General features: G+C 42.3%; 1 protein-coding gene across 2 annotated transcripts in view; it reads right to left on the reverse strand.

Moving 5' to 3' along the window:
• The window catches only part of FNDC1 (fibronectin type III domain containing 1), a 1,121,378-nt gene that overhangs the window by 12,831 nt on the left and 1,084,552 nt on the right, over positions 1-23,995 (reverse strand). For both annotated transcript variants that reach the window (XR_015296657.1, XM_086927416.1), the window contains exon 19: positions 17,702-17,824. Coding sequence is in view for 1 of the 2 variants with exons in the window: in XM_086927416.1 (XP_086783542.1) it covers positions 17,702-17,824 (123 nt within the window). In the remaining variant the exon portion in view is untranslated. The remainder of the gene's footprint in view (positions 1-17,701; positions 17,825-23,995) is intronic.

Here is a 23,995-nt window from a genome sequence, read left to right on the forward strand (position 1 = left end):
TCTCAGAAATTACACAATTTGGGCAGGTCTCAGGACTCTGTATTAATTGTTTGATATCCAATATTTTTCCTTTAACCCCTTGCACTACTCTGATACAGCTTGACATTCCTGTGCAATGGTCCATGGACTCAATACGCTGTCTGGGAGTTAAAACTCACACAAACTCTGCCACAGTGCTTACTGAGAACTTTGGGAAGGCTATTTCTAAACCCGAAGAGGACATAGACAGACGGATTGAACTACTCATTTTGCTATTGGGACACATCTCTTTTATGAAACTAGTCATCCTGTCAAGATTTCTCTGTCTATTCTTAAATTTACCTATAACTTTCCTGGGGCATATATTAACTACACTAAGATCCATGATGATTAGGCTAGCGTGGGCGGGCAAACAGCCGAGGGTTAAGTGGGAAACATTGACGTCACCTTACTCCGTGGGGGGCCTCAATGCACCTGAACTATAGCATGGGGTAGCTCAAGCCTCAAATGCAAACATTTGGATGCATGGCCATAGGACTTACCGCACTGGTACATTGAAAGAAAAGCGGCTGACCCTGTTACCCTCCCGCAAGTGATTTTCCACCCACCCAAAAGGAAGCATGGTGTTTTAGACTCCTTCAATGCCACAACCCATGCATGGGAAATCCTGCTGGAAAAACAGGCAGGTATGCTGCAATAATCAGTATCTATCCCACTGGAGTGGTGTACGTGGTTTACAACAGGCAAGGACAAAGAAGTAGCTAGGGCACTGCGAGAAATAGGTAGAGTGCAGTTGGGGGATTTTTTTTATACTGGAGTGGTTTGCAGATCGGAAGATATACCAAAACAAGGGATAGTTACATCACTGCTAGACCGATTTCACTATCTCAGGACAAGACATGCGTGGCTTGAAGCGCTGAGAGACGAACTGCAGGAGCCTGCAAAGATACAGATAGTCTCATAAATCATACAGACAACTATCCCCAGAAGTTAGTAACCAGAATGTATGGTTTAGCTCAGGACTTTAAGGATACACTATTACTAAAAATTCAACAGGACTGGCAAAAAGACTTTGATGAAGTGATTAACAAAAAGATCAGTCAATACTGTTGCACAGTCACTAAGCGCACATCTCCAAATAGTAGACACAGGCTGATACACTTCAAATACATAAATAGAGTGTATTACACACCAGAAAAACGTTGAAAATATGCACTGCGGGTCTCTGCAACATATCATCAATGCACGGAACAGACAGCTGGATTTATGTATGTTGAATGAATGAATGAATGAAATGGCATTTGTATTGCGCAGCTATGCCCGATGGGCGTCAAGGCGCCTAAATCAAATATCAGACTGTCAGCAGTCAGAAACAGAGCTTACTGGTATGCTTTAATAAAAAGCCAAGTTTTCAGTGACTTCCTGAAAAGGTCAAGAGAAGGCAGTGACTTAATCTCCAGGGGGAGTGAATTCCACATCTGGGGTGCCAGTATGGAAAAAGCTTTGCTCCCCCATCTAGCCTTCTTGGCTCGAGGGGTTACCAGTTGGTTGAGCTCACTGGAGCGTAGGCATCTGTTCGGGACATATCTAGTGAGTAGGGATCCAAGGGCATCAGCCGAACCTGCAGTTAAAGCCTTATATGTTAGACAGAGAAGTTTGAACGTGATCCTTGAGGGAATAGGGAGCCAATGGAGATTCTTCCTTGCCAAGGTCATAGATGACAACCAAGGCAGGGCAAGGGCAAAGCGTGCTGCCGCATTTTGTATAACCTGCAGGCGCTGCAGAAGGCCCTTGTTGGCCCCGGCGTAAAGTGAATTACAATAATCGAGTCTTGAACCAACAAGGGCGATCACCACCTGTTTCCGCGCCTGTGGGGAAAGATAATGGACGATCCTTTTCAGGGTCTTGATGACGCCCCAACAGGTAGCCACCGTTCTGTTGACCTGAAGCTCCATCGAGAGTTGGGTGTCAAAGATGACACCAAGGTTCCTGGCAGATTGTGTAGGTGTGGGGCAGATGCCTAAAGAGGGAGGCCACCACTCATCTGACCACATGCCCTGATCTTTCCCAAAGACCAAGACCTCTGTCTTATCCCCGTTCAACTTTAGGGAGTTGGAAACCATCCACTCTGCAACAAGTTGCTTGCAGGCTCTAAAGTTTGACGCGGCTTCATTCACAGAGTGGGTCAGGGATACCATAATCTGCGTGTCGTCGGCATACGACACTACCTCCATCCCCTGAGATCTTACTAGTCTTGCAAGGGGGGCCACGTAGATATTGAACAGGGTCGGGCTCAATGCCGACCCCTGTGGCACCCCACATTGCAAAGACTTAGCAGGGGAGAGGTATTCACCTAGCATGACACGCTGCTCTCGTTGGTGTAAGAAGGAGCTCAGGAGACTGAGGGCCGGTCCTTCAACCCCTGCCTCCCTTAACCTGGATGTTAAAGTGAGGGGAGACAGGGTGTGGAATGCCGCTGTAAGGTCCAGCAGTACCAGCACGGTGGTTTGACCCAAATCCACTTTTCTGCGGATGTTATCCATGACTTTAGTAGAGGTAGAGGCACACAGTGTGTTGCATGGTATTGCCTGAGAATTCTGAGTTTTTTTAGAGGGAATCTTTCATAAACTATGTGAGATAACTGGACAAACCCTTGAGCCCAGCCCTATGCTGGCCCAGCTAGGGTTATATATGGAGATAAATAAAGGTATTAGGAAATTGGTAGCAAAAGGGCTGCTATTGGCCAAACAAAGTGTTTTGATGAGATGGGCGAAAGGACTAGTACCAACGATAAATTATTGGGCCTCCGATATGCTCCATTGCAATACACAATCAGACTTATACAATGAGCTATTACCACCTCAGAGTTGTCCCAAATGCTTCACAGGAATATACCAACATTTCCTAGTTTGCAAGGAAACAGGGGAAACAGAGGGTGAAAAGGCCATGGAATGATTGATTACAGAACAGACTGAATACCATGTCTATGATCTGAGTACATTGCAATGAATAACCTATGTCTTAGGCTTGGCATCCTTTGCATGGTTTCCCCTGACTTTTTGCCTCTGCCGCCTGTATTTTTGACACTGTGCTGCATTTCATTTTTGCTGGTTTCGATGCTTTGGGCACTTTGCCACTGCTGATCGGTGCCAAAGTGCAAGCGCTTCCTATGTAAATTGTTATTGTGATTGGCTATCCATGATTGGCATATTTTTCTTACCAGTAGGTCCCTAGTAAAGTGCACTAAGTGTGCCAGGGCTGGTAATTCAAATGCTACTAGTGGGCTTGCAGTACTGATTGTGCCATCCACATAAGTAGTCCTGAAAAGAGGTCCCAGTTTGTTAACTGCCATGTCGACCCGGCCAGTGTACCCACTTGCCAAGCCTTACCCTTCCCTTTTCTTATACCTAGGACACCCCTATGGTAGGTCCAAGGTACTCCCCTGGGCAGGGTGCAGTGTATGTAAAAGGTAGGACATGTACTAGTGTGTGTAAGGTCCTGATAATGAAATACTGCTAATTTTGTTTGTCGCTATTGAAAGGCTATCTTGCCCGTAGGACGGAATGGGGAATGCTGTGTAACATGTTTAACTGCATATCTTCCAATAGGAGTGAGATAGAAAATTGGAGTCTGGTATCCCTGAATTCTGTGATTGAAAATAGCACTTGTAGGAAGTGCTATTTTCTTGTTCAACCTTTCTGTGTGCCTCTACCTGTTTGTGGATTGACTGTCTGGTTTGAGAGTGACAGGGGCTGGGATGGCTCCAGGAGTCTGGGTGAGTTAGCACTAAGCAGAAGAGGCCTATCTGCATTTGGAGTGGTGGGAGGAGTAGCACCTGGGCCTGAATACGGCTGTGCCGGATTTCCACAATGCTGGCTCCACCTCCTGTGGTGCGTCTGATGACCCTGGCCCAAAATGACAAAGGAAGAAGTTATGCACTGGCAGAGTGCACCCAGAACTGGTTTGGACTGTTTCCGGGACCCCTCACACTTAGAGAAGAAAGACCTTTGGGGTATATATATGAGAGCTGAAACCCATGAACTTTAGACTACTTTGTGAGCAAGAGGAACCTGTTGCCAAAGAGGACAGCTTAAGACACTGAGGAGAAGTACTGCCCTTGCTGTGTATCTGGGCTGGCCTGCAGTTTGCGGTTTCTGCTGAGGAGAGGATCAAGGGACTTTGCTGTGTGCTGTGTCTTCTGCTTGAAGAAGGGCTTTTCTGCGTGCTGTGTCCACCTAAGGAAAAGTCTCCAAGGGCCTTAGAACAGCTGACCTCCTGTTTATGAAGTCCCAGGCACAAAAGGACTTCACCCCAGCTTCCCTCACTTCCTTGCTGGAAGTTCTGACCAGCCCTGAGGTGCCTGTGACTGTGTGGGAGGCACTTGCTGCTGGGAGCTGCAAGCGTGAGGGAGAAGCGTGGCGTCACTGCGGCAGCCGCCATTGCATCGCCAAGTAAGCGTGTCGCCGCTGCCACTGTTCGCTGTCTCATCACCGGAGAAGCATGTCGCCAGACCGTCACATCGCTAAGGAAGCGTGTCGCCACTGCCGCTGATCGCCATTGCATCACCGGAGAAGCATGTCACAGGGCCTGCCACGGCTCCAGAAACCACGTTGACGCATCGCACCAAAGATGCCATTTTATCGCTTCACACCAGATCGTCGCAATGCATTGAGGCGCCATCTTGTCGCATCGCAACCGGAGCGCAGGAAGACTCGAGTCTTCACCTTCTCTGCAACCCTTTTGTTTGTTCTGCATTACGCATCTAAGGTATACTTTGATAGAAAAGTGTTGCATTTACCATCTATAAGTTTATTTTGGCAGCTCTCCTTTTAAAGGCATTCTACTGAGTATCTGTATGTTGGATTTTTGTCATTTTGGTCTTGTTTAGTTTAGATAAAGATATTTCTAAACTGGTGTGGTGTCCATTTGGGGTGTTTTCACTGTGTTACTGTGAGTGATGGTACAAATACTTTACACATAGTCTTTGGGACAAGCCTGTCTGCTCGTGCCAAGCTACCAAGGGGGTGAGCAGGGTTATCTAAGGTGTGAGTGTGTATACCCCTTGCCCTGACTATTAGCAAGGGTCCCTATTTGGCCAAAGGTACCTACCTCTGCCAACTAGAGACCCCCAGTTCTAACACTATGTATTGGTTTTGTAGGTCGTAGCCTATTCGATTGTAATCATTGTGTCCATGTGCAAGACAAGCTTTAAATTGTAAAAATTGACTAGAAAATACTGACATGTAAGATAACGCCTGTAAACAGTATGTCGTAATGATGTTAAAACTAATAAAATACTGTTTTTTAAAAGAGGACAGCACCAGACTAAAAGACAAGACATTGCCAGACTGGAGCCTAAATAAAGCAGGAAAGAAAAAGAAACAATGGTAAGCCTTCTTTGTCCATGCTCCCAGGATTCTAAACAACATTCTGACTGACAACGGAATTGGACACACTCTCCGGCCAATTCAGAAATAGCTTAAAATTCATGTGTTCAAAGAAAACAACCCCCTAACTCAGAGACTATCCCCATCATTCCCCTCCCCCTATTTTCCTACATAATCCCACGGGTTCTGCTCTTGTATGGGGTCCATTGCCATATAGCTAGGTTTTCACTATATACATACATGGATAACAGTAATTTTGAACTGGTATATTAATTAGCAGGCATTGTGAGATTTCATTGAAATAGCTCACACCTTGCTAGCATCAGAGCTGCTATAAACGTGAGCTGGGCATACAGCTTCAATTATCTACATGCGTCAAAACCTTCCATATCAATCTCAAAATGCTATTTATTCTATTTGCCTAACAGCACCCAGTTAAACTAATTGTTCAGCAAAATTGGATCCTCACCAAATTCCCTAATCTAAGTTTATTTCAAAAGTGCTTCTTAAGGCTGCAGCCTGTCTCCACTGACCTCTTCCAGAGTAGAGTTTTCGATGTCACAGTAACTCATTTGATTGTCATTTGAGGCAAATTATGGTAGACTAGCTGTTAGACCTGCCAGCCTTCAATCAAAAAGTTGGGCAGGCACTTTGACGTTTTACAAGTCTTGGTTGTGGAAAACTCACAATTTCTTTTTTCACTACTATGAGTCCTACCTCTCCTATAAGATAACATTTTGTCACCATATTACATTTTAATAAGTGCTAGCTTTTGATCTGGAGCAAGTAGGAAAGTCAAGTTTGGTGCCTGCGGAATAGTAATTTGAAATTCTGTAATGGTAAAGTCAGATTTTAAGTTATAATTCTGAAAATGGCAATTTTGGAAAGTTGGCATTTTCTTGCCCTAACCATTTGGTCTCTGCAGCATGTTCCTGGGTCACATGACTAGGTGTTCTTGACAATTGCCCTTCGTGTATTCCATACAGATAGCATCACAATAGAGGTATTGATGTTGGCAGGATGGGCAGTCTCTTATTTGAGAAGGGGTGGAGCTGTCACCTACCACAATTGTGCCTCAAAGGCACTGGCTCAGCTCACATACAAAAGACTTCACACCATCCTATTGTACCCACTGACGACAGGGACCAAGGCAGGTAGGCAGGACATTTCAGACACCTCTGTAGGGGTAAACTCCAGAAGTTTCTCCCAATACAAAGTGGGTGCCATGTATACTTTTTCGCCCTTGGACCCACTCTACAGATCGCTTCTGGACCTGTGGAAGACTCAGAAGAAGGACTGCTCTGCTACTTTTCTGCAAGAAGGACTGCTCTATTGCCCTTTGGCCTGACTAGGAAGGACTGGACCTACATCTTGAACCAAGGACCCCTAGATTGCCTCTAATACCTAGTTGGCTGGTATCCTGATGGGAGCCTAAGGGTAAAAAAGGCTCCAATCATCTTGAACCCTGCACCTGGACTCTGCCTGCTGTGATTACTGACCCCCACGAGTGGTGCCTCCCTAGCCCTGGGCCCCTGGATCTGAGATTAAAGTTGATTTGCCAGCCTGGCTCTGGTTTAGATCAGAAACAATGTAGCGTGATGTGACTTTATGTGGACCTCATCTCACAGCCCCCGCAGCTCCTCTTTGGAACCGATGCTGCGTGACGCATCTTGACAAAGGACTTCGCATCACACCTTGGAACAGCCACCACACAGCACAATGTCCCACTTCAAAGACATAAGGTACAATTCTCTGCTGGCCTAACCTAGTACCTGTATATGTCCCGTGCTCCATTCCAGCAGCCTGAACTTGTCACCAAATATCCACAGTTGATGCTTTGGGCTTTTAAGCACTTTTTTTTTACCTAAACCTTTAAAATGTCATATCTCCAGTTCTACTAATCAGCTGTTTGTTGTTTTGCTTTCAACAAATATATTAGTCTTTTTTTCTAAATTGGTTTGGGATATTTCCTTGTCTTGTGTTTTCAAATTATTGCTGTTTGAGTGATGCATACATACTTTACACATCGCCTCTAAGGTGAGCCTGACTTCTTTTATGTCACATTACCAGAGTTTTAAACATAGGCTATTTTTGTGACTTTATTGGTTCAGCCAGATGGGGACTAAAGCTGTTGCCTGAGAAGGGTTCACACACTACTCAAACAACAACCTCATTTCTCACACTAGCTGTTGTGTAACCCATGTATCCAAAAGTAATCTCCTCAGTTCAAACCTTCTCAACTATTATAAACATGCTCAGAGCAAAGCACAGAGCAATAAAATAGGATCCAAGTCTTCTATAGTTTCCTATTAACATCGCAGCATTTCTTGGTAAATTGCATTTAAACAACATGCTATAAAATTGTATTTTCCATGATTCAATTCTCAGAGATCATGAGATGGTTTTTGAGAAGCTTGCATTTGACCCTCGAAATACATTTTGTCTATTTGTCCTTCAGGAACCAATTACACAAATTGTTCAGCAAAAGTGGGCCTTCACACATTTCCCCATGTACATTTACTTTAAAAGATTATACAGAAAGTTTTTTTTAAATGTTGCACCCCTGTAAGAACACTCGAGCAAATTTCAGCCCACAGCATATTTCCTAATTACCCCAATCTGTGGAATTTCATATTACACAAGTACATAATTATTGATTTTGCGGCACCAGACTCCTTGTAACGTGGCCAATTACCAACTTAACTAATGCCTGAGGCTTTGCCATTTGGTAATGCTATTCTTGACCAAGTCTTATTAAGACATTCCGCAACAGTATGAAGAAGAACAGGAAAACCTTTTGCATGCTTTTCAAAGTGTTTTAAATAAACATAGTATCACTAGCAAGAGTTTCATCAAACCATTCCAGTTTAATATTGTGTTAATCCAATCCCCAAGTATTGTAGGCCTTAATCCTTTCATATGTCATATGATTCTTTCTATTGTAGAGGTGTATTTTTCATGTGAAACAGCCAATTTTATCTTTAGCCAGATTCACCTGAAGATTGTTCTTAATAGTATACCCGTTCAAAGCAGTAAGATTTTTCTGCACGCTTAGCAAAGTATAATCATGTTATAGTATATAGTCAGGGTGCAAACAACATATATTAGCACGCTTCCGTATCTTGATGGAAATGATATCATAGCATGTCATTTTTTAAATTTCAAAATAAGTATACAGATCTACTTTAATCCATGATCTGTAAACCTTGCAAGATATTTCTGCCTTGTAATCGAATATTTAATCAAAGTATGACAACGAAGATTGATCCAATATTGAATTCTACTAAGGAACCAATGTACAAACTAGTGCTTGCCTATGCTTCTAAATGATTCCAGGAGACACGAAGGGGTCAGAGTACCGAGCAATAGATACTTAGGACTCAGTAGGTAGCACAGACAAGCTTGAAATCTTTTGGATGTTATTAGAATGTAGAATGATCAGAAAGACATATTTCATGGAAATCACCCCATTTGTTAATTGTGTTGTAAGGGAAGCATCTAGAGGGGTTTCTTTCATTTGGCAAACTATCACTTTCTGAGGAGCTCAAACTTTAATTTCATTTTAGTTTGAAGTGCAATATGCAATCCACCCTGTGATAGTGTGACAGCTGCCAAATTGCCTGGAGAAAGATGACCCCCAACTATAGACATAAGATAGGCTGTCTCATGCACTGCAAAATATAGTTTTAGTATTACATCTATAATGTCGCACTATTTTCAGAGCCATCCAAAGATATACTTAGCAGTCAAAGCTGCAGCAGTGTTCCTGGATGCCGAAAAGGCATTTAACTCAGTGGAGTGGGCATTCATGAAATGAGTCCTAAAAAGGGTGGGGGAGGTGTTCCTACGATTGGTCATGATACTTTACACAGCGCCGAGGGCAAGAGTGCGGGTGGGCAGCACCGTCACCAGCCCCATAGGTATGTTATGAGGAACCCGCCAGGGGTGTCCTCTATCCCTTTTGCTATACACACTAGTTGCGGAACCACTCCTGAGTGCATTAAGGGAATACCACGGGCACAAGGCAGTGTGATTTCCAGGATACCAATAATAGTGTTGATATATGTGGATGACACCTTGATATATGTCCGTGAGCCGGAAAGAAATCTCAGACCTCTTCTCTCAGAAATTACACAAGTTGGGCAGGTCTCAGGACTCTGTATTAATTGTTTGATATCCAATATTTTTCCTTTAACCCCTTGCACTACTCTGATACAGCTTGACATTCCTGTGCAATGGTCCATGGACTCAATACGCTGTCTGGGAGTTAAAACTCACACAAACTCTGCCACGGTGCTTACTGAGAACTTTGGGAAGGCTATTTCTAAACCCGAAGAGGACATAGACAGACGGATTAAACTACTCATTTTGCTATTGGGACACATCTCTTTTATGAAACTAGTCATCCTGTCAAGATTTCTCTTTCTATTCTTAAATTTACCTATAACTTTCCTGGGGCATATATTAACTACACTAACATCCATGATGATTAGGCTAGCGTGGGCGGGCAAACAGCCGAGGGTTAAGTGGGAAACATTGACGTCACCTTACTCCGTGGGGGGCCTCAATGCACCTGAACTATAGCATGGGGTAGCTCAAGCCTCACATGCATACATTTGAATGCACGGCTATAGGACTTACCGCACTGGTACATTGAAAGAAAAGCGGCTGACCCTGTTACCCTCCCGCAAGTGATTTTCCACCCACCCAAAAGGAAGCATGGTGTTTTAGACTCCTTCAATGCCACAACCCATGCATGGGAAATCCTGCTGGAAAAACAGGCAGGTATGCTGCAATATTCAGTATCTATCCCACTGGAGTGGTGTACGTGGTTTACAACGGGCAAGGACAAAGAAGTAGCTGGCGCACTGCGAGAAATAGGTAGAGTGCAGTTGGGGGATTTTTTTTATACTGGAGTGGTTTGCAGATCGGAAGATATGCCAAAACAAGGGATAGTTACATCACCGCTAGACCGATTTCACTATCTCAGGACAAGACATGCGTGGCTTGAAGCGCTGAGAGACGAACTGCAGGAGCCTGCAAAGATACAGATAGTCTCATAAATCATACAGGCAACTATCCCCAGAAGTTAGTAACCAGAATGTATGGTTTAGCTCAGGACTTTAAGGATACGCTATTACTAAAAATTCAACAGGACTGGCAAAAAGACTTTGATGTAGTGATTAACAAAAAGATCAGTCAATACTGTTTCACAGTCACTAAGCGCGCATCTCCAAATAGTAGACGAAGGCTGATACACTTCAAATACATAAATAGAGTGTATTACACACCAGAAAAACTTTGACAATATGCACTGCGGATCTCTGCAACATATCATCAATGCACGGAACAGACAGCTGGATTTATGTATGTTGCATGGTATTGCCTGAGAATCCTGAGTTTTTTTAGAGGGAATCTTTCATAAACTATGTGAGATAACTGGACATACCCTTGCGTCCAGCCCTATGCTGGCCCAGCTAGGGTTATATATGGAGATAAATAAAGGTATTAGGAAATTGGTAGCGAAAGGGCTGCTATTGGCTAAACAAAGTGTTTTGATGAGATGGGCGAAAGGACTAGTACCAACGATAAATTATTGGGCCTCCGATATGCTCCATTGCAATACACAATCAGACTTATACAATGAGCTATTACCACCTCAGAGTTGTCCCAAATGCTTCACAGGAATATACCAACATTTCCTAGTTTGCAAGGAAACAGGGGAAACAGAGGGTGAAAAGGCCATGGAATGATTGATTACAGTACAGACTGAATACCATGTCTATGATCTGAGTACATTGCAATGAATAACCTATGTCTTAGGCCTGGCATCCTTTGTATTGTTTCCCCAGACATTTTGCCTCTGCCTCCTGTATTTTTGACACTGTGCTGCATTTCATTTTTGCTGGTTTCGATGCATTGGGCACTTTGCCACTGCTGATCGGTGCCAAAGTGCAAGTGCTTCCTATGTAAATTGTTATTGTGATTGGCTACCCATGATTGGCATATTCTTCTTACCAGTAGGTCCCTAGTAAAGTGCACTAAGTGTGCCAGGGCTGGTAATTCAAATGCTACTAGTGGGCTTGCAGTACTGATTGTGCCATCCACTTAAGTAGTCCTGAAAAGAGGTCTCAGTTTGTTAACTGCCATGTCGACCCGGCCAGTGTACCCACTTGCCAAGCCTTACCCTTCCCTTTTCTTACACCTAGGACACCCCTATGGTAGGTCCAAGGTACTCCCCTGGGCAGGGTGCAGTGTATGTAAAAGGTAGGACATGTACTAGTGTGTGTAAGGTCCTGATAATGAAATACTGCTAATTTCGTTTGTCGCTATTGAAAGGCTATCTTGCCCGTAGGACGGAATGGAGAATGCTGTGTAACATGTTTACCTGCATATCCTCCAATAGGAGTGAGATAGAAAATTGGAGTCTGGTATCCCTGAATTCTGTGATTGAAAATAGCACTTGTAGGAAGTGCTATTTTCTTGTTTAGCCTTTCTGTGTGCCTCTACCTGTTTGTGGATTGACTGTCTGGTTTGAGAGTGACAGAGGCTGGGATGGCTCCAGGAGTCTGGGTGAGTTAGCACTAAGCAGAAGAGGCCTATCTGCATTTGGAGTGGTGGGAGGAGTAGCACCTGGGCCTGAATACGGCTGTGCCTGCTTTCCACAATGCTGGCTCCACCTCCTGTGGTGCGTCTGATGACCCTGGCTCAAAATGACAAAGGAAGAAGTTATGCACTGGCAGAGTGCACCCAGAACTGGTTTGGACTGTTTCCAGGACCCCTCATAACTTAGAGAACAAAGACCTTTGGGATATATATATGAGAGCAGAAACCCCTGAACTTTAGACTACTTTGTGAGCAAGAGGAACCTGTTGCCAAAGAGGACAGCTTAAGACACTGCGGAGAAGTAATGCCCTTGCTGTGTATCTGGGCTGGCCTGCAGTTTGCTGTTTCTGCTGAGGAGAGGATCAATGGACTTTGCTGTGTGCTGTGTCTTCTGCTTGAAGAAGGGCTTTGATGCTTGCTGTGTCCACCTAAGGAAAAGTCTCCAAGGGCCTTAGAACAGCTGACCTCCTGTTTATGAAGTCCCAGGCACAAAAGGACTTCACCCCAGCTTCCCTGACTTCCTTGCTGGAAATTCTGACCAGCCCTGAGGTGCCTGTAACTGTGTGGGAGGCACTTGCTGCTGGGAGCTGGAAGCGTGACACAATGAGGGAGAAGCGTGGCGTCGCTGCCGCAGCCGCCATCGCATCGCCAAGTAAGCGTGTCGCCGCTGCCACTGTTCGCGGTCTCATCACCGGAGAAGCGTGTCGCCGGACCGTCACATCGCTAAGGAAGCGTGTCGCCACTGCCGCTGATCGCCATTGCATCACCGGAGAAGCATGTCACAGGGCCTGTCACGGCTCAAGAAACCACGTTGACGCATCGCACCAAAGACGCCATTTTATCGCTTCACACCAGATCGTCGCAATGCATTGAAGCGCCATCTTGTCGCATCGCAACCGGAGCACTGGAAGAATCGAGGCATCACCGTCTCTGCAACCCTTTTGTTTGTTCTGCATTACGCATCTAAGGTATACTTTGAGAGAAAAGTGTTGCATTTACCATCTACAAGTTTATTTTGGAAGCACTCCTTTTAAAGGAATTCTACTGAGTATCTGTATGTTGGATTTTTGTCATTTTGGTCTTGTTTAGTTTAGATAAAGATATTTTATTTTTCTAAACTGGTGTGGTGTCCATTTGGGGTGTTTTCACTGTGTTACTGTGAGTGATGGTACAAATACTTTACACATTGCCTTTGGGACAAGCCTGTCTGCTCGTGCCAAGCTACCAAGGGGGTGAGCAGGGGTTATCTAAGGTGTGAGTGTGTATACCCCTTGCCCTGACTAATAGCAAGGGTCCTTATTTGGGCAAAGGTACCTACCTCTGCCAACTAGAGACCCCCAGTTCTAACACTATGTATTGGTTTTGTAGGTCGTAGCCTATTCGATTGTAATCATTGTGTCCATGTGCAAGACAAGCTTTAAACTGTAAAAATTGACTAGAAAATACTAAGATAACGCCTGTAAATAGTATGTCGTAATAATGTTAAAACTAATAAAATACTGTTTTTTAAAAGAGGACAGCACCAGACTAAAAGACAAGACATTGCCAGACTGGAGCCTAAATAAAGCAGGAAAGAAAAAGAAACAATGGTAAGCCTTCTTTGTCCATGCTCCCAGGATTCTAAACAACATTCTGACTGACAACGGAATTGGACACACTCTCCGGCCAATTCAGAAATAGCTTAAAATTCATGTGTTCAAAGAAAACAACCCCCTAACTCAGAGACTATCCCCATCATTCCCCTCCCCCTATTTTCCTACATAATCCCACAGGTTCTGCCCTTGTACCGGGTCCATTGCCATAGAGCTAGGTTTTCACTATATACATACATGGATAACAGTAATTTTGAACTGGTATATTAATTAGCAGGCATTGTGAGATTTCATTGAAATAGCTCACACCTTGCTAGCATCAGAGCTGCTATAAACGTGAGCTGGGCATACAGCGTCAATTATCTACATGCGTCAAAACCTTCCATATCAATCTCAAAATGATATTTATTCTATTTGCCTAACAGCACCCAGTTAAACTAATTGTTCAGCAAAATTGGATCCTCACCAAATTCCCTCATCTAAGTTTATTTCAAAAGTGCTTCTTAAGGCTGCAGCCTGTCTCCACTGACCCTTTCCAGAGTAGAGTTTTCGATGTCACAGTAACTCATTTGATTGTCATTTGAGGCAAATTCTGGTAGACTAGCTGTTAGACCTGTCAGCCTTCAATCAAAAAGTTGGGCAGGCACTTTGACGTTTTACAAGTCTTGGTTGTGAAAGACTCACAATTTCATTTTTTACTACTATGAGTCCTCCCTCTACTATAAGATAACATTTTGTCACCATATTACATTTTAATAAGTGCTAGATGTTGATCTGGAGCAAGTAGGAAAGTCAAGTTTGGTCTCTGAGGAATAGTAATTTGAAATTCTCTATAATGGTAAAGTCAGATTTTAAGTTATAATTCTGAAAATGGCAATTTTGGAAAGGTGGCATTTTCTTGCCCTAACCATTTGGTTTCTGCAGCATGTTCCTGGGTCACATGACTAGGTGTTCTTGACAATTGCCCTTTGTGTATTCCATACAGATAGCATCACAATAGAGGTCTTGATGTTGGCAGGATGGGCAATCTCTTATTTGAGAAGGGGCGGAGCTGTCACCTATCACAATTGTGCCTCAAAGGCACTGGCTCAGCTCACATACAAAAGACTTCACACCATCCTATTGTACCCACTGACGACAGGGACCAAGGCAGGTAGGCAGGACATTTCAGACACCTCTGTAGGGGTAAACTCCAGAAGTTTCTCCCAATACAAAGTGGGTGCCATGTATACTTTTTCGCCCTTGGACCCACTCTACAGATCGCTTCTGGACCTGTGGAAGACTCAGAAGAAGGACTGCTCTGCTACTTTTCTGCAAGAAGGACTGCTCTATTGCCCTTTGGCCTGACTAGGAAGGACTGGACCTGCATCTTGAACCAAGGACCCCTAGATTGCCTCTAATACCTAGTTGGCTGGTATCCTGATGAGAGCCTAAGGGCAAAAAAGGCTCCAATCATCTTGAACCCTGCACCTGGACTCTGCCTGCTGTGATTACTGACCCCCACGAGTGGTGCCTCCCTAGCCCTGGGCCCCTGGATCTGAGATTAAAGTTGATTTGCCAGCCTGGCTCTGGTTTAGATCAGAAACAACGTAGCGTGATGTGACTTTATGTGGACCTCATCTCACAGCCCCCGCAGCTCCTCTTTGGAACCGATGCTGCGTGACGCATCTTGACACAGGACTTCGCATCACACCTTGGAACAGCCACCACACAGCACAATGTCCCACTTCAAAGACATAAGGTACAATTCTCTGCTGGCCTAACCTAGTACCTGTATATGTCCCGTGCTCCATTCCAGCAGCCTGAACTTGTCACCAAATATCCACAGTTGATGCTTTGGGCTTTTAAGCACTTTTTTTTACCTAAACCTTTAAAATGTCATATCTCCAGTTCTACTAATCAGCTGTTTGTTGTTTTGCTTTTAACAAATATATTAGTCTTTTTTTCTAAATTGGTTTGGGATATTTCCTTGTCTTGTGTTTTCAAATTATTGCTGTTTGAGTGATGCATACATACTTTACACATCGCCTCTAAGGTGAGCCTGACTTCTTTTATGTCACATTACCAAAGTTTTAAACATAGGTTATTTTTGTGACTTTATTGGTTCAGCCAGATGGGGACTAAAGCTGTTGCCTGAGAAGGGTTCACACACTACTCAAACAACAACCTCATTTCTCACACTAGCTGTTGTGTAACCCATGTATCCAAAAGTAATCTCCTCAGTTCAAACCTTCTCAACTATTATAAACATGCTCAGAGCAAAGCACAGAGCAATAAAATCGGGTCCAAGTCTTCTATAGTTTCCTATTAACATCGCAGCATTTCTTGGTAAATAGCATTTAAACAACATGCTATAAAATGGTATTTTCCATGATTCAATTCTCAGAGATAATGAGATGGTCATACATCTATGTGTATTCAAATTTTTTGAGAAGCTTGCATTTGACCCTCGAAATACTTTTTGTCTATTTGTCCTTCAGGAACCAATTACACAAATTGTTCAGCAAAAGTGGGCCTTCACAAATTTCCCCATGTACATTTACTTCAAAAGATTATACAGAAAGTTTTTTTTTAATTTTGCACCCCTGTAAGAACACTCGAGCAAATTGCAGCCCACAGCATATTTCCTAATTACCCCAATCTGTGGAATTTCATATTATACAAGTACATAATTATTGATTTTGTGGCACCAGACTCCTTGTAACGTGGTCAATTACCAACTTAACTAATGCCTGAGGCTTTGCCATTTGGTAATGCTGTTCTTGGCCAAGTCTTATTAAGACATTCCGCAACAGCATGAAGAAGAACAGGAAACACCTTTTGCTTGCTTTTCAAAGTGTTTTAAATAAACATAGTATCACTAGCAAGAGTTTCATCAAACCATTCCAGTTTAATATTGTGTTAAACCAATCCCCAAGTATTGTAGACCTTAATCCTTTCATATGTCATATGATTCTTTCTATTGTAGAGGTGTAGTTTTCATGTGAAACAGCTAATTTTATCTTCAGCCAGATTCACCTGAAGATTGTTCTTAATAGTATACCCGTTCAAAGCAGTAAGATTTTTCTGCACGCTTAGCAAAGTATAATCATGTTATAGTATATAGTCAGGGTGCAAACAACATATATTAGCACGCTTCCGTATCTTGATGGAAATGATATCATAACATGTCATTTTTTAAATTTCGAAATAAGTATACAGATCTACTTTAATCCATGATCTGTAAACCTTATTTCTGCCTTGTAATCGAATATTTAATCAAAGTATGACTATGAAGATTGATCCAATATTGAATTCTACTAAGGAACAAATGTACAAACTAGTGCTTACCTATGCTTCTAAAAGATTCGAGGAGACACGAAGGGGTCAGAGTACTGAGCAATAGATACTTAGGACTCAGTAGGTAGCACAGACAAGCTTGAAATCTTTTGGATGTTATTGGAATGTAGAATGATCAGAAAGACATATTTTATGGAAGTCACCCCATTTGTTAGTTGTGTTGTAAGGGAAGCATCTAGAGGGTTTTCTTTCATTTGGCAAACTATCACTTTCTGAGGAGCTCAAGCTTTAATTTCATATTAGTTTGAAGTGCAATATGCAATCCACCCTGTGATAGTGTGACAGCTGCCAAATTGCCTGGAGAAAGATGACCCCCAACTATAGACATAAGATAGGCTGTCTCATGCACTGCAAAATATAGTTTTAGTATTACATCTATAATGTCACAGACATAATGGAAATAAAGGTAGACCACCTATTAAGAACAGGGTAATCACAATTGGGCCCTGCACTCATTCGCAGGATATTTAAATAAACCTATCACTGATATGTATGTTTAGATACCTGAGGAACCAATCTCATCGAACTGTGAAAATGATGGTGGTTCTTTGCACACCAAAATCCTTTTACAAATTAGTTTGTGTGTGATCCGGACTCTGAAGTTCCCCAAAAAGTACAGTACAGGTAACAGTGCGTGTTTTTAATATTCTAATATTCTCCAATAGTAGATATTTATAAAATAGTATAATCAATATGTCACTGTCACTTAGGAGATTACTAAATGTAGGTACATGGATGTACATATCACTTGGAATGTACACATAATTGATTTTCTTTTACAGAAGTCATTGTACTTACCATTAATGGGCAGCAGTGCTTGTGAGTAGGATTGAGGTCCTGTTCTTCCATCTTTGTAGGCATCCACAAACTGGCAATGATCTTCACCCCTACCCCAGCTGTCTCCAATACTGTGAAAGGTATCTAGGAGAAATCATGAGCAACTTTAGCCTTACATTGCATTCTGTGTTTATGACATTTTTTCAGGTCTCAGACTGCCTACCTTTTCCATATTTTAATTGACCTAGCACATTCCTGTTTTGTCATTTGAGTCATGATTGCATCATACAATCATATTTCTGAATTTTCAATTTTTGCAAAAAAGGAGACAGTGATGGGGTTGGTCAACAATATCAACGTTTTCACTGTCAGATTGTAGTCACTATTTGCAGCAATATCAAAACTCTCCAATTTATATATTTATATAATACCAAAGTTACAGGTATTTTTGCTATTTTTCCAGCTGATACAAAAGAATATGGGCTAGATGTAGGTAAATTAGATTTACCGATTCATAAAAACCAAATGTTACCGATTCGGTATTCATGATTTGGTAAATCTAATGTAGGCAATCATTCAGTATCAAATACCGAATCGGTAGGATTCGGTATTTACCGATTCGGTAATTACCGAATCGGTATTTGCCATTGATTCCTATGGGCCTTGACGCCCATAGAAATCAATGGAAAATGCAGATTCGGTAATTACCGAATCGGTAGAAATACCGAATTGCCAAGGGAAACAGGGTGTCACTTTGACACCCTGTAGCACCCCTGTTTCTGGCTTGTGTGCCATGTGGCACACATACATGCCCTTAGGGCATGTATGTGTGCCACATGGCACAGGTGTACATGCACAGATGTGCATGTACACAGGAATTCGTTATTTACCACCCAATAGTATTGGGTGGTAAATAGCAAATTCTTAAGGGCCTGTGGCACTGTTTACTGTGCCACCTACATCTGGATTTACAGAATAGGTAAATTTACCGATTCAGTATTTTACCGATTCGGTAAATTTACAGATTCTGTAAATCTCAAGTACCCTACATGTCAAACACCAAATACTGGTCGGTAACGGCCGAAATCGGCAGTTACCGACCGGTATTTGGTCTCCTACATCTGGCCCTATATGTGGTGTTCAGACACAAGAAATAGAGCCAGAGCATCAATGAACATTACTAGATATAATTGATGGAGCACTTGATAGATAATTGTTGGTACTGTACCCTTACAATGCAGCTAATATATATTGTTGTAGACAAGTCAAGTCAATATTAATTTATTTTGGAAAATTAATCATCCATAAAACGTCTATAGAATTGAATAAATGCATTGCATATAACAAATATAATCACATTGCCAATTTCCAGTTCAATTACCAGATATTAAAAACACATTTCTAATACTAGTATAAATCAGATTAAAATTCTTATCATAAAAATATTCTCAGTGGTGGAGGTATTGAACAACCCCATTAAACCAGGTACACATAAAACAATAAATCAACTTACAATTTAAGTAAAATGAACCCCCTTCCACATTGTATATCTCGGTAGCATCATAGGGGTTATACCTATATCCAAGTGAAACGCTTAGAATGCAAATACCAGGTGAAGAACAGATATTTAGAAATAGTGAAAGTAGAACCCTTTGAAGCATCAGATACACATTATCTTTAAGCTGCCTCATAATGTCTTCTACTACTATTCCTCATCCGCTGTATCACAGGAATCGATAGAAGAATACAAAGTTCCTCTCAGTGGCTATAGCAGAAGGACAAAATAGGCAATATCTGGGTAAATTACAATGTGTTGTGTAGGACCTAGGTTTGTCGGCTAACAAGGCACCTAGGAAAAATTGCAAGACCAACCGCATAACATTTTGCATATAAAACAAATGTTCTCACACAAATCAAGTATATATGGCATGAATGCTCTCATAATATATGCACTCTGTGTGACTACAGTAACCACTTCACCCATGAAAACATAACTCCACCTGTCGAGGGGGAAAGTGATGAAACAGGCAGATAGCAGAACAAAAGTAATTAGTAACTGTTTCCATACAGTCAGTGTTCCTAATCTATCTGTCTGTCTATCTATCTGTCTATATGCCTATCTATCTATCTATCTATCTATCTATCTATCTATCTATCTATCTATCTATCTATCTATCTATCTATCTATCTATCTATCTATCTATCTATCTATCTATCTATCTATCTATCTATCTATCTATCTACCTATATACCTATCTATCTATCTATCTCTATATTACTCAGTGGCAAGAACCACTTAGTAATTAAAGTTAGATCAGAATTTCCCAAAAAATAGTATTTTTTCACCGAGAACACTGGTGCCGTTCAACAAATCTGTACAAAACCTTCCAGAAAACACCCTGACATCCAGAGGCATGTGGGGTGGGCCCCAAACGGACTACTTCTTGATTTGCTGGTCACAACATGGACAACACTTTGCAGCAGCCATACAGGACTCAGGGACATGGTCCTAATTAACATGCATTGTACTGAATGCCGGTTTTGGATTACAAAAAGGAGCACATATAAATGGTGATAACAGATTTTATTTGCAATATAAATAATTTTTTTGTGCACAGAGATGTGGAAGTGCTTGTAGCACACCTGAAACCACCGGTAACACCTGTAAAACTGCCGGACAGGTATGTGGAAACATGCGTTATGCAGGTCCAGTGCTACCATCCAGTCTCCTGAATGTATGCAGACACCACTTGGGCCATGGTGAGCATTTTGAGCTTGTCCTTCTGAAGTAAGAATTTTAGAGGTCAAATGTCTAATATGGGACCAAGGTCCCCATCCATTTTTGGTAGCAGAAAATAACAAGAGTGGCAACAGTCCTGATCTCTGATGCCAGCACACTCTCTATTGCTCCCATGGCTAAGTGTGCGTGAACATCTCCATAGAGTATGGACAAGGAGTCCTCCTGGAGGTGTTGTGGCATGGGTGGAATGTCAAGGGATAGGAAAGGAAGGGAATAGCCATGCTCCACCATCTGGAACACACATTGGTCCGATGTAATGCTCTACCAGCTGGGAAGTGAGAGATCACTCGACCTCCTACTGGGTATCAAGAGCCCCAAAGAACGAATTAAAGTGGTTTGGTGGCAGCTGCAGGGGAAGGGGTTGGGATCTGAATAGTGTGCTTTGTCTAGGGCCTGTATATTTACTTTTTCATTTGGATGATGTCATCAGAGATTGTATTGTATTGTATTGTAAGGGGTGCTTGTAAAGCGCACTGACACCGTGGGTTTCCTGGCGCTGGTCGGATGCAGAGGGGACAGGGGGACTTAGCTAGATTGAGGGAAGAGCCATGTTTTTATGGATTTACGGAAAAGAATAAGAGAATTGGAGGTTTTGAGAGAGAGAGGAAAGGAGTTCCAAAGTTTAGGGGCCAGGTATGCAAATCTCCGGCCTCCAGATCTGCAAAGTTTAAAAGGGGGGATGGTCAGGAAGTGAAGGTGGGAGGATCTCAGATTGCGTGATGGACAGTAGGGCCTGATGAGCGATTTCAGAAAGGCGGGACAGGAACCAGATAGAGATTTGAAAGCGAGGCAGCCGATCTTAAAGGCTGCCCTCGAAGTGACAGGGAGCCAGTGCAGTTTGGAGAGGAGGGGTTTGGCGGATTGCCATTTCGGAATCCCAAGGGCCAATCTCGTTGCTTGATTTTGAACAGATTGCAGTATGGAGAGGGATGTTTTAGGCAGACCGTGATAGATAGCGTTCGAAAAATCTAAGTGGGAGAGGACGAGAGCCATGTTGACTTGCAGGAGGGCGTCTGGCGTAAGGAGTTAAGCCACCTTCCTGATCCTGCGCAGCTGGTACATGCAGGAGGAGACCACCGTCCCCACCTGGGGCCCAAGAGATAGACCGGAGTCAATAGTGACCCCGAGACTCTTCACCGAGGCCACGGGGATGGGAGAGGGGCCAAGTTCTGCCGGCCAGAAGTGCGGCCCCCAGTAGGTAGAGCTCCTGCCAGGAAGGAGGAGCTCCGTCTTTCCGGGGTTCAATTTAAGCTGGTTTTGGCACATCCACTGGAGGATGTGGGACATAGCTGCCTGGAAATTAGGAATAGCAGAAGGGGAGTTGAGAGGAAAGATGAGTTGCAGGTCGTCCGCGTAGTTAAAAACGGTGACGTCCCACTGCCTCAGAGAAAAAAGAAGGGGTCGAAGATAAAGATTAAAGAGAAGAGGGGATAAGGAGGAGCCCTGGGGGACCCCGCAGGGCGAATGCTCCCTAGGAGCCCTGAAAGCGCCCAGGCTGAGGGTCTGAGACTTCAGTGATGTCATTTGAGATGCCATCATTGATGTCATCAGGGATGTCACTGACCATGTCATGAGTGATGTAATATGCGACATCATCAGCAGTGCCTTGCAGGGGCGCAAGTTATAGTTAGCTCAACTAACTTTAACGACCCAATTTCTCTGGTTTTGTACGAGTGAAATGTCTAGCTAACTATAACGTCCCTGAAACCTGTGTTTTTTTCAGTAAATATATGTATGTATATATATATATATATATATATATGTATATATATATGTATGTATATATATATATATATATATATATGTATATATATATGTATATATATATATATATATATATATATATATATATATATATATATATATATATATATATATATATATATATATATATATATATATATATATATATATATATAGGCGCCCGCTATCTTCAGAAGTGGATCACTTTCTACCTTCCTTCGAAATTTCCCCAAATAAATTCATCCGCCTTGGCACATTCGGTGAAAGTTTCGGGGTGACCCATCAAGTGGGGGGCAGAGAAAAAAGGGGGCCCCAAAATTTAAAATCTCCATGCATTTTCCACAGACTTTTTTAAGACACGTCATAGCAAAAACTGCTGAACGGAATTACAACACATTCGGGAGGTAACTGGATTTTGGTCCAAAGATTGTGTTTTTTGTGATTTGATGTAAATCCTTTCAGTAATTTTTGAGATACAGAGGGTCAAAAATAAAAATAATTGTATATTTAGGCCTGTTGGGCTTGTGAGATCCCTGTGGGTGTCCTGCCAGAGCGTGAAATAAAAAATGGAGCCCGGTGATTGGTTGAGAGACCCATTTTTCCCATGAGCCTTTCCGCTCTCACAGAAGCAAGAGGTTCCTGCAAGTCTTGCGAGTGCTCTGATTGACTGGCTATTGGAATGTTCGAAATCAAGTGGCTGCCATTACTGTTTACTGTGAAAAATTAGAGATGTAAAAAATCTATTTAAGAGGGCAGCAGAAAGGTATGCTGGCCCCCTAGATTTAGAGTGGAGCTGTCAAAGGGATAACTACAGCTATAAAAATAAATCTATATTGTTTTGAACTAAAGCTTATGACCAAGAGGACTCTTGCGCAATTGAGAATAGTATTAGGAGGTAGATGAGTACTGAATACACTCCATTAGTAGGAATGCATATTGTGGTCATTGTTTTTGAGAGGAAGTGTGTAAGAGATTAGTACTGTGATGAGTAGCTGGTTAATTCCTATTTTCCAAAAAAGGTACAATCTCATGAGACTCTCGCAAGATAGTATGGAGGGAAGTAAAAAAAAAAGAAAGGCTCAACAAATAGCTACCATTTTAATTATATGGTTGAAGAAATCCTGTGATGAGATTAGTTGAAGAACCAGGGATAGTTCACATTATTTTTGGTGATTTGAAGAAGAAGCCTGTTAGGGTTGCGCAAAACAGAAGTGACTAAATTTGAAACTGAATCCGACTGGTGTATTCAGCTGCATATAACAAGCTGCCCTAAATAAAATAATTAAAAATATACTTTATGAACTTTGTTGAGAAGTGGAGTAAGGTTTATCCAAATGGCTAATTAACACCATCTTGACAACATCTTGCGGTCAGGATAGGATAAACTGTGGCATTCCGACTCGTTTCTTATAGAAATAGTTTGCAGGTTTTCAGAAAATGGACTGGAGTATTACTTGTTGGGTTTTGGGTGAGGAGATGGGTTTGAATTTTAGAAGAAATATTTTTTTTGAATATTTGTTGAATGCAATGGAGGGTCCCCTATGTTGTCAAGATGGTGTTCATTAGCCATTTGGATAATAGATTGTTATATAGGCAGGATGGGGATGTGAATAATGTATTAACAATTAAAAAACTTATTTCAGAATGGTATAGAGGTAGGCTTCCTGATTATCAACTTTCAATATATTTTTTTATTTATGTTTTTATAAAAAATGTTGGATTGTAACATTGGATAATGTAGAGTAAGACAATTGTTTATTGTACTTTGTCTT

This window comes from Lissotriton vulgaris, chromosome 6 (assembly GCF_964263255.1).
Source record: "Lissotriton vulgaris chromosome 6, aLisVul1.2, whole genome shotgun sequence".
Classification (NCBI taxonomy): domain Eukaryota; kingdom Metazoa; phylum Chordata; class Amphibia; order Caudata; family Salamandridae; genus Lissotriton; species Lissotriton vulgaris.